Source organism: Coturnix japonica, chromosome Z (genome assembly GCF_001577835.2).
Source record: "Coturnix japonica isolate 7356 chromosome Z, Coturnix japonica 2.1, whole genome shotgun sequence".
In the NCBI taxonomy this organism is placed as follows: Eukaryota; Metazoa; Chordata; class Aves; order Galliformes; family Phasianidae; genus Coturnix; species Coturnix japonica.
Window position 1 is genome coordinate 28,082,678 of NC_029547.1, and position 10,719 is coordinate 28,093,396.

Consider the following 10,719-nt stretch of genomic DNA (forward strand, 5'->3'; position numbering starts at 1 on the left):
TTTTTTTAATCTTTCAGTCTTTTATTTCAGTGAGAAGTGAGTTTTTATAATTAAGTTATAAGCCTTTAAAATATTCTTAAAGAGCAGTAGTGAGAGTACAGCATTTGCATACCAAGGAACCAAAACAATATTTTACTATATCTTCCATATTAAAATTTGGTTTACAATACTGTTTGGTATAATGAGTAAGCCAAATGATCACTTAGCCCTTTCTTTAAATGTGTTTAATGTATTATTCACAGTTACTGCTACCAAACTTTTTGAATACATATTTCCTTTTCTGTTTAATTACTTGTGGTTTAGTCATGCTTTTAATGGCCTTTAGAAGGTCCCTTGGAGTTCTTTAGATAACAAACAAGAAACAATCCCTATGAAAATATCAGAGACTAACATTTCCATTTCTCAGCCCTTAACAGCAGGAAACTTATGAGTCTATCGGCCAGACAGGGTCAAGATTGCAATATTGTCTTGTCCTTAGCATTTGTATTTTTCAGGAAAAGGTTGCAAGTAACTGTGCTCCTGTGAAAATACTGCAGTTTCTCTGCTGTAGCTTGTGCTTTCTGAAGACCAAATCTGAATAGAGAAAACCGAAATTAAAGTAATTATATTCAGTAAGAACATTATCTTCAATTCAGAGTTCTATATCGCATGTAATGATACAGCAGTTTATAATATCGCATAACTATACAGGGGTTAAAATATGTGTTTTCTTTGCAAGCTAGATAAGTTCATGTTCTTAAACTTAAAAATAAGTCGTATATCCTTTCAATAAATCTGCTAACACTATGGAGCAGCTGTTAAACAAGCAGAGCTATACAGGGTTTCTTGAACAGTCCGTGAAGGCAGAACTGATGATTTGAGGATCTGGGAAGAATTTGCTTCAGATTACATTTAGTACATTCTTCATTATACCAAAAAGCAATAAAGTATTTTAAATGCTGTTATTCTGAGTCGAAAACAAGATTAGATTATTTTATCACCTCTTGCTAAGTAAAACTGCTCTCAGTAACACTAAATTAATAAACTTCAGTTGCAAAATACCTCTACCCTTCTTAAATAGAAAGATAAGGACATACAGATTGTTTAATTTGGACAATATTTCTATAAATTGCATGTCTTCTATGTTTCACAAAATGCATGCTACATGATATTCACTACATTAGACCTTAATACATGACTTAGAGCATTGCTTAGAAAAAACAGCATTTTTATTTTCTTTCTTACAATATTTCACTATTGAATATTAACATTTCCTTTTATTCCAGCTCAGTTTGTAATCTAATAATGGCTAATTGTTATGTGCTAAACACTAGTTACTCTTTTATGCTTTATTAATAGAGAAGCATATTAAAGTAGCATTATCTTAAGCAAATCTTTAGGCATTTATTTTTCAGAATAAGTTATTTTTGTTTGGTTGTTTTCTTTCTGTTTGTTTTGTTTTGTTCTCTTTTTCTTTTCTTTTTTTTTTTTTTTTTTTTTTTAATATTACTTCTTGAGAAAGTAAGGCTTTTGCCATGTACAATACTATTTTGCATGCATTCATTTAAATACTAAAAACTGTAGTACTGCTCGATCCATATCTGACTGCTAGGTTTCAATTGACAGCTGAGGATTTGTGACTGGACCATGAATCAAAACGGCAGGCATTTATACCCCAGTGCCAGTGAGGATACATTGGGAATTACTTGGCAAAGGTAACATTTTAATTATTTCCACCCCTACAACACATTAAAAAATTTTACATTGAGCTATAGTATCTGTTTTACCAGGCTGCCAGTGGAATATGTAACAGCATCTGATCAAAATTTGTGTAGCATTTCTCCGGTACACATTTAGGATATCTTTAATATAAGATGAAATTAGGACAACTTTAATAATCATCTGGAGTGGCAATGCTGTTCTATCAACTGCAAAAGGTTTACAGATTTAAGGGAATGCTGATTTCAGGCTTTAACAATGAAAATGTCATTTGCATAATTAAGGGACTTGTTTGGGGGGACTTAATGGTTAATGCTATGAAGACAGTGCTCGGAGCTATATAGATGTGGATAATGGTAAATATCTGAGATGGTGGTGGTTTTGGACAATTAATAACCATACTATTAATAGAGATTTTTATGACTAATCAGCTGGTTTAGATGTAGGTCTCTAACATGTACATGAAGGTAAGACATAACCTTATTTCTAAATAAAATCCCTGAATAATTAGGATCAATTTCCACAAATTATTTTTGTGTGCAAGAATGAACAAGCAAAATACCCATAAAACTTGAAAAAGAAGCCCCCACACAACCTTTCCCCTGGGGAGAAAAAGAAGGCCCCTCCCACCCATGACTTTTGGGACATTAATCAATTACTCATTCTTTACATCTGCTGATATATGATAAGTGATGATAACAGTAGGGATGTGTTTAAATAGATTTGTAAATAAATCAGCATAATTGTGATACATCTGCTTTTCAGCTCTTTCATGTGCAGAACTATCTGCAGCTATTAGTGGGGGGTGTAGATATAAAGCATGCAGGTTGGGAGCCTGCGAAATGATGTATTATCTACTCAAGATAATTTTAAATACTTAGATGTTTGTGTGCCTATGACAATATAGGTCATTCTGGATAGTCTGTGTGTGTATCTCAGTATGAGTGTGTATGTGTAAAATCTTTCTTTACAAAATGATTTCTGATATACTGTATTGTACTATGGATTTCTAGATTTTTTGGGGGGGTTTTGAGTCTATTAATGATAAAATTGGAAAAATTATTGCTATTAACAAATTTGAAGTTCAGGTGCCTTAACTATTTTTGCTTTACTTTTTCTTTCTATATTTTTTTCTGAAATAATATTTATGTAGAAAATCTGTTGTGCAAAAGCAAAGTGTAATCATATCTTCCATTATACAAGGGTTGCTCTCAAAGTAATGCCTCCTGTTATGTTGGTCCACAAAATCAGAGGTGGATGTTGGTGATATGGGAGTAGAGGACCTTTCCACCAGTTTTACATTACATTTTGTTACTGTGTGACAGATGGCAGCATATGACAGAACTGCGTCTGACATGGAAGTGTGTATAAAGCAAAAGTTTAGAATTGAATTCCTCCATGCAGGAAAAATGGCACCCATTGACATTCACTGATGCTTTCTGAACGCTGATGCAGGCCAAACAGTGTATTTGAGCACAGTAAGGTAGTGGGTGGAATGTTGCAGCACTGACAACAGCGTTGTGAAAGACAGGCAATCCTCTGGATGGCCATGCAGACAGTTACAAGCACAGCATGCATGCTCTTGTTCATTGCTGGTGAAAATACACAGCTAATGGTGGTGAATATGTTGAAACGTAGTGTTTTGCAGATGAGAATTTTCTCTATTGAAGTGTTGTTGTGCTCTTTGTAGCTGTTATAATTTCCATGGAAATAAAAAGGAGGCATTAGTTTCAGAGTGACCTATGTAGATCATGGCACAATTGAAAATTGGTTAATGGATTCACCTCACCTCCACAAAGGATATGATTCACCTTGTAAATCCTAATCACAGTTTTCAGTGTACTGTCCAGAGTGAATCCAAACTGTGCTACTTTAGCTTGGGGCGGGGGGGTAGGAGGGGGAGGGAAGGGGCTGTTTCACAATGGTGGTGGTGATTTATTCTCCTATTGCAAAGAGCAGGGCATTGACAGGCATTGGGAAATTATCTCACAAATGTCTATATTGAAAAATCTTTTTTTTTTTTTTTTTTTCCCCAGTACTTAGCACTTATGGGCTTTAGTTGAAAAGAGTAAAAAGGGGGGGAAAAATTACTGGTATTGACCAAGGAAACCTTGATTATGAAATCAAACATTCCATTATTTGCTGATCTTTATACACAAAACTGCTTTGCAGGTAGCTTCTGGAGTGTTACTTGCCAATTTGGTCCAACCAGTGGACAAAAGTGTTCCCAGATGAGCTTCATCACAGATTCTCCAATGGGCATCAATGGATTGCAAGAAGAATTATTTCTTACTAGCAGATAAAGATATTCTAGTTCGGACAGCCAAACTTTATCATAGAAAATTGTTTGACACGTTTCATTGTATGATTCCCTCAAATCTGTAGTACTCATTTAGATGGTGCTCAATCTGACCTTTTAATGCAGGCTTCTATGGTTATTTTAAGTAAAATGGTTTTCAGAAAAGTCGTTGACCTCATGAAAGATGAAATGTTGGCTGAATATCAGTTGTCTTATCTTCACAGAAATCAGGTAGTGGAAGTGACCAAGCTGAAAGCTTTGTAACGGGACATGGTTGGTGACTGACACCTACAGAACTTAGGGAGTGCAGAAGATGAGAAAATGCCTGTAATCTTTGTGCTCTTTGTCTTATTATTAGCTGCTTGTCAAGCCATTTTGCTGTACCTTCTGAACTCTGAACATGTAGTACATAGTGGATTTAAGCTCTTTTAAGATAATTTGGGTCAATTTTGCTGTACATATGAAGAAGATATTCAAAAATCATTAAAAATACTCCTCCTTTCTTCATAACAATGCTTCTGTACTAATATTTCCTTAGAGACAATGCAAGGGGAAATTATGAAAATCTGTGAAGTTCAGTTAGAAAAATGCAGTCTTCATCACTAACTGAGAGCAAAAGCATATGCAACAAATAAACCTGAGACATGAGTGAGAGCGAGAAAATGTGTTCATGTATTGGCTAGGAAGCTTGATAATATGAGCTTGAGTCTCAGTTCATGAACAGTAACTCCTTAATCATGAGGCTCTTTCATAGCATATGAAATATTAGCAGGTCTTTCACAGATTGTAAACAAAGCTTAATTGCTGAACTCAAATATTGTTAAAGATTTTTCTTATTAATTTTACACAATACAGATAACTATTATTCATATTACAATCTCTGTTCCTTTTATGGGTTAACTGTAACTTTAACATTACATTTACACTACTCAGGCGTCTGCACTAGATTTGCATTTCCTGCTTTCAGCCTGTTATCTTGACACATATGTACAGTACAACAGCTGTTTTGTTCCTGGAGATGCTGAGGAAAGCTCTATTCTCAGAATACTGAACTTCCTTTCCTGCTCTAGCTATGAGGGTACATCAAATGCTTCACTTTTCTTGCAGTGCTTTTCTCCCAAGATCATTTGTAGCTTATTGGTAATAGTGTGGATAATGAAGACAAAATAGAGGAAGTTGGAGGGCAAATGAGAATGGGTATGCTTTTATCTCATAGTATCTTCTCTGTGTTTGGAATCCAGCAAACACAGCTAAAGTAACAGGCAGCAGCATTGCTTTGGTAAGCACATTTTGGTGAAGACAGACACCTGTTAAAGCAATAGTTCATGTCCACCCCCCTCCTCTCCTTACCCTTTCTGCCTTGGGCAATATTTTGAAAGAGAAATATCAATTCATGTATTGGAATTTAAGAACAAAAACATTAAAGTGTTCTGACTGTAAAAAATATTCATAAAAAGAAAACCTAGTGATTGCAGGTCTTTACCAGTTTAAACTGCTAACTCTAATAGCTTTGCCCAACTCTTTAATACAAAAAGATGTTCAGAACATTATGTTTCCTCTCCATCTAGGCAAACATCTTCAGAACATTTCCTAAGAAATTAATTGTATTCAAGCCAGACTTGCATGCTGCCATCCCACAGGAAATGGGTCAGCAATCCATTAAGATGCCATTAGATAATCTAATTTGGAACTTAATCTCTAAATTAACCATGCTCCATACTTGAAGCATACTTGAGAGAAAGAAAAAAGTTTATGTTTGAATCGATAGGGGAGCCGAAGCGTGAAGAAGCCTGTTTGTTTTTTCTGTAGCTGTGGTCACGTCTCAAGCCGTCTGGTAACCAGGAGAAACCAGACATGATGTAATTCCAGATTGAACTTGAACTTCAGGGACTTAGAATGGGGGAACAATGGACCATAGGAATCAATAATGTCCATTTTCCACATGATTATGTTTGGAGCTTTAAGTTAACCTTTATGGGGAAAGTAGCAAGAACTGTAGTGTGATGAAAATGAATGAGATGATCCAGAAGCAAGATGTTAAAGTAAAGAAAACAACTTCAGTAATATTTTCTGAGCAGCATTTCAGATTCCTGCAGGATTAGAAAAGTTCCCGCTCTGCAGTGAACTGGTTGCCTGTTCTGAGCACTCTTTGTTCACTTAGGTAGGACAAACTTAATCTTATGTTTCCTGTCAGATGATTTTTGGCAGCAATCTAAGTAGAGGAGGAGCATATTATAGTGAATTCCCAAGTGTAAACTGTATCTTTAACCCCTTGGTTACTCCAGTTTCCTATTTCTGCATCATCTTATGTCAAAGTGATGCTTCTGAAGCTGTGAAGCATTCTTTTTTTTTTCTTTCTTTTTTTCTTTTTTTTTTTTTTAATTTAACTTCTTTTTCTCTTTTCTTTTTTTTCTTTTTTCTTTGTTTCTCTTTATTTCTTTGTTTGTTTCTTTGTTTCTTTCTCTCTTTCTCACTTTGTTTCTTTCTCTCTTTCTCACTTTGTTTCTTTCTTTCTCTCTTTCTCTCTTTGTTTCTTTCTTTCTCTCTTTCTTTCCTTCCTTTCCTTCTTCCTTTCCTACTTCCCTTCCCTTCCATTCCCTTCCCTCCCTTTCCTTCTTTCCCTTCCTCCCCTTCCCTTCCTTCCTTTCTTTATTTTTATTTTTATTTTTATTTTTATTTTTATTTTTATTTTTATTTTTATTTTTATTTTTATTTTTATTTTTATTTTTATTTNTATTTTTATTTTTATTTTTATTTTTATTTTTATTTTTATTTTTATTTTTATTTTTATTTTTATTTTTATTTTTATTTTTATTTTTATTTTTTTTCTCCCCCCCCCAGTTTCTTCCCCTTTCACTTACACTTCCCCTTCCTCTTTCCCTTCCCTTTCCCCTTCCTCTTTCCCTTTCCTCTTTCCCCTTTCTCTTTCCCCTTTTCCTTCCCCTTTTCCTTCCCCTTTTCCTTCCCCTTTCCCTTCCTCTCCTCCCCTCCCCTGCCCTTCCCTTGTTTCCCTTCTTCCCTCCTTCCATAACTCCTCCCTTGCTTGCTTCTTTGCTTTTATCCTTCTTATCTCCCTCTGTCCCTCCATCCCTCCCCGTCCCTTCCTTCCTCCCTCCTTCCTCCCTTCCTTTCTTCTTCTCTTTCTTTCTTTCATCTTACTAATTAAACTGAGCGGCATTCATGCCAATTTCATAAATAAAAATCCAGGCATATTTTTATACATAGCAAGATAATGGCCATAACATTACAAATGAAAATACTCAGGGGAAGAGGACGAGAAGACTGTGATGAAGTTTACAAGTATCTCTGCTGACATTTAGAGAAGAATGAATCGTAATAAATTTGGAAAAATAAATTATTTTTTTTTTGGACTTCAAATGAGTCATTTTTTAAATCCTTATAGTTATTTTCTTCTTGATTTGATAAGTCTACCTGAAAATTCAGATTCTGTTGTTTTTTTTAGGGAACCCAACAGTCTTTCTTAACCCAAACCCACATTCTCCATTATTTGGCTCTATGGGAGGTGACTTTCTTGTTAGTGATAGACCCTCGGATGCATGTGCATATTTCCTGTCCTACTTCAGCACTGTCTCAGCATTTGAACAGGTGATACAGAGTGTTGAATGATACAAAATTTCTCCAGGCCTTACCTGGCCTGCTGACTTTTTTTAAACAGTGGTGGGATCTGTGGCCTCAACCTGGTCTGTCTGAGTTTTCTTGTCTGTTTGTTTGTTTTGTTTTTTAATGTTCTTGCTTGTTTGTTTGTTTTTGTTTTGTCTGTTGGGAATAGAAAAATATATAATTACAGCATAATTCCCTTTTCCATTCTCTGGACATAAATCAGCGGGTCTCTACCTCTTATATCTGCTAGATGAGTCATATGCACCCTGCTAAACTGTTAAATGTCTTGCTAAATTAAGATGAGATATACTCAGTATATTTCTTGAAATTAATGCTCATGTTGGAAGTGAAATTTGGCAGTTCTTTAACTGAAAATACTGGTTTAGATTGGAGAATATCAGAAGTACCACATTAAGTAGATGCTCAAAGGGTTGGTTTTTGGTGTTGTTTTTTGTTTTTCATTTTGCAGAAATGTACAAGCTGGAAATTAGCCAGGGCACTGATTCTAACACAATTGATTTTTCCAGAGTTCATATGAATGTTAAAAATTTGAAATAGCAGAATTCCCTTTAGTTCCATGAGGGAGTACTTGCTCCATGTTGAGATGGAAAAACCTTGCTTGGTGACTCAGTAGTGCCATGTCTCTCAACATCAAAGGCATTTCTACCTCTTCTGCCTAAAGACTGATCTGACATGGTCTAGTTTATCTTACATAAGCTAGTATGTTGATGCATAGGATAGTAAAACCACAAGAAGGAAATATTGATTTAGGAACACCTCCCAAATGATTAAATATTCCTACAGACCTTGAGGCTTTTGAAAATATTTAAACTAGTGGAAAGTAAGAATCTTAATGTGCTTCAGATTTAACCAAGTCTGATTGGAATTATTTTTATTGTATTTAGTTAATTGTTTAATGTTATTACGCTCCTGATTTTATTATAACCTCTAAAGTGGATGGCATATATATAAAAAGGTGGTAGTCCATTCCAGTAATATCTTTCTGAGAGTTTCTTGAAAAAGCAATTATTATCTTTAAGAGGAAACCATGGCTGAAATCTTGATTGAATTAACATGTGAAAACTGTAATGGAGAACGTTTACCCTCTAGGATGCTTACAGGATTTTTCTTTGCTGTTGCATTACATCTGAACAAATAAATAAATTATACTTGTTGTGAATTGAGGGGGAATGTTAACTGTATAATACATTTGATAGTCTAGTGAGAGAATACTGTTTCTTGTAATGGTGTAATGCTCCAGGAAAATTCTTGCAAACCATACTCTCTCAGGGGTTATCAGTCTGAATCACAGAGCATGAATTGGATATGCTTTATTCCAGCCAGACACATGATGGTTTTTTTTATCAGGAGGAGGAGCCAAGTGGATGGAGGGACGTCTTATTAACTTCTATGAGGACAACTAGCTGCACTATGCCCTTGGCAATTCAAAGATTTTTGGCTTGCCTTGCACTTCTTTTGTGAAGGGGCACTTAGTGAACAGAGAGATGGCATTTGGTTTTATAAAATTCTGGACTGGAAGTTTACCTGGAACATGTATAAATGGTTGAATAGCATGGTAATGGAAAAGGTATTCCCTCCCTTCCTGTTGTTGCCACATGTACGGCACCCCGGCTTTGCAGACAGCAGTAGCTGGTTTTGTTAGGAAGCTCTGCTCTGTAGATGGTTTACATGGTATAAGCTGAACTCCTTGATTCTTGTAGAAAATCCTTTCAGAGCAGGTTTGAGAAAAAGTGGTGGGAAACCTTGACTGGGGCCAAACAGTCAACTGCACACAGAAGCACTAGGGAATTACAAAGCAGGTGGTGGCCCATATATAGTTGAAATTAAATTTACTGTAAATGTGATGAGATAGGTGGGATAAGTGGGCATACCAGATAGACAACAGTATATGTGCAGCTTTGCAGATGTGTTTTACATTATGACTTGCATCATGGCTGTTCTCAGAACATGTTTTAATTAGTGCTTCATTTGTGTTATTTATCTCAGTAATTTTCACTTGGGTTTCCTCATTTGCCTGCCCTATATGTTGGGCAGTGATAGAAAGACAAAGATCCCCAGAGATGATTGCATCAAAGAGCAGCATGATGAGTTTGATTTCTGAAGTACAAGCCAAGCTCACCAGGCCTTGACACTCCTTGTGCTGGAGGGAAGTACTGATGGACTGGCAGGAGGGCTCATCCTGCCTTGCTGTCCTAGCAGCTGAGGCCAGAGCAGGCACTTGGGTCTGCCATTAGAGCTTCCAAAACAGTTGCTTTTCCAGCCACAGCACTTGGACAGCATGTTGTCCCAGCACTATAGATACCCTCACTGTTATCTATGGCGGGCAGCAGGTGGCTCTGCCCTGGCAGCTGGCCACTTGCAAGCCAGAGGCTTCCTGAAGTCAGATGGGATCTGCATAGTGTTAACGTAGGAAATTTATTGCTCCCTGAGGATTCATAAGCAGCACTGACAAATTTACTTCATGCTGCATTTTTGAGATGGTCATAATGTGAGACTGGGGGGTGGGGGGAGGGGAGGGGGAGGGTTGGAAGGTTTAAAGAAACATACCTATTAAATTTGCTAGTCATATGGCAACAGCAATCCAATCAGTCACTTGTTGTGTTTTATTTTATCAAGCAAAAAATCAAGACCTCTTTCTCCTATGAGAAGAGAACTGCTACAAATAATGATTTGTCAGCACTGACTGCTTTCTTTCACCTGCTGTAGCCATTAGGTTTAAATCTTTAAAAGAGAGGGAAAAAAAAAAGTTGGATATATATCCAACCACTGAAGCTCACTGTAATTCTCTAGAAAGATAACCTGAAAGCAGTATATTTAGCCTTTGCAACAGAAATTGCTTAAATACCATCCTGACATCACAGAAAATTTACATTTCTTAAGTTAATGTTCTGTTTTGTTTGAAGTGGATAAACTCTGTAAATCCTGTGTAACAGGACAGCAAAGCACTATATGCTGTAAAATGTGTACTCAGACAGATCCTAAGCAAACAAATCTGCTTTTTTTTCTTTTTCTTTTTCTTTTTCTTTTTTTTTTTTTTTTTCTTTATTAGAGAAGCTGCTGTAGTGAAGTGTTGCATCACT

At 36.0% G+C, this 10,719-nt stretch overlaps 1 protein-coding gene across 7 annotated transcripts in view; it reads left to right on the forward strand.

Moving 5' to 3' along the window:
- Positions 1–10,719, forward strand: part of NFIB (nuclear factor I B) — a 68,265-nt gene that overhangs the window by 53,735 nt on the left and 3,811 nt on the right. For 3 of the 7 annotated variants that reach the window (XM_015849009.2, XM_015849010.2, XM_032441238.1), the window contains one exon: positions 1,606–1,694. The exons of 3 other annotated variants lie outside the window; for them this stretch is intronic. In XM_015849009.2, coding sequence (XP_015704495.1) covers positions 1,606–1,694 — 89 coding nt within the window. Of the gene's footprint in view, positions 1–1,605; positions 1,695–3,870; positions 4,846–10,719 lie in introns of those variants that run through there. One more of the 7 variants, XM_015849007.2, reaches the window with a different exon arrangement.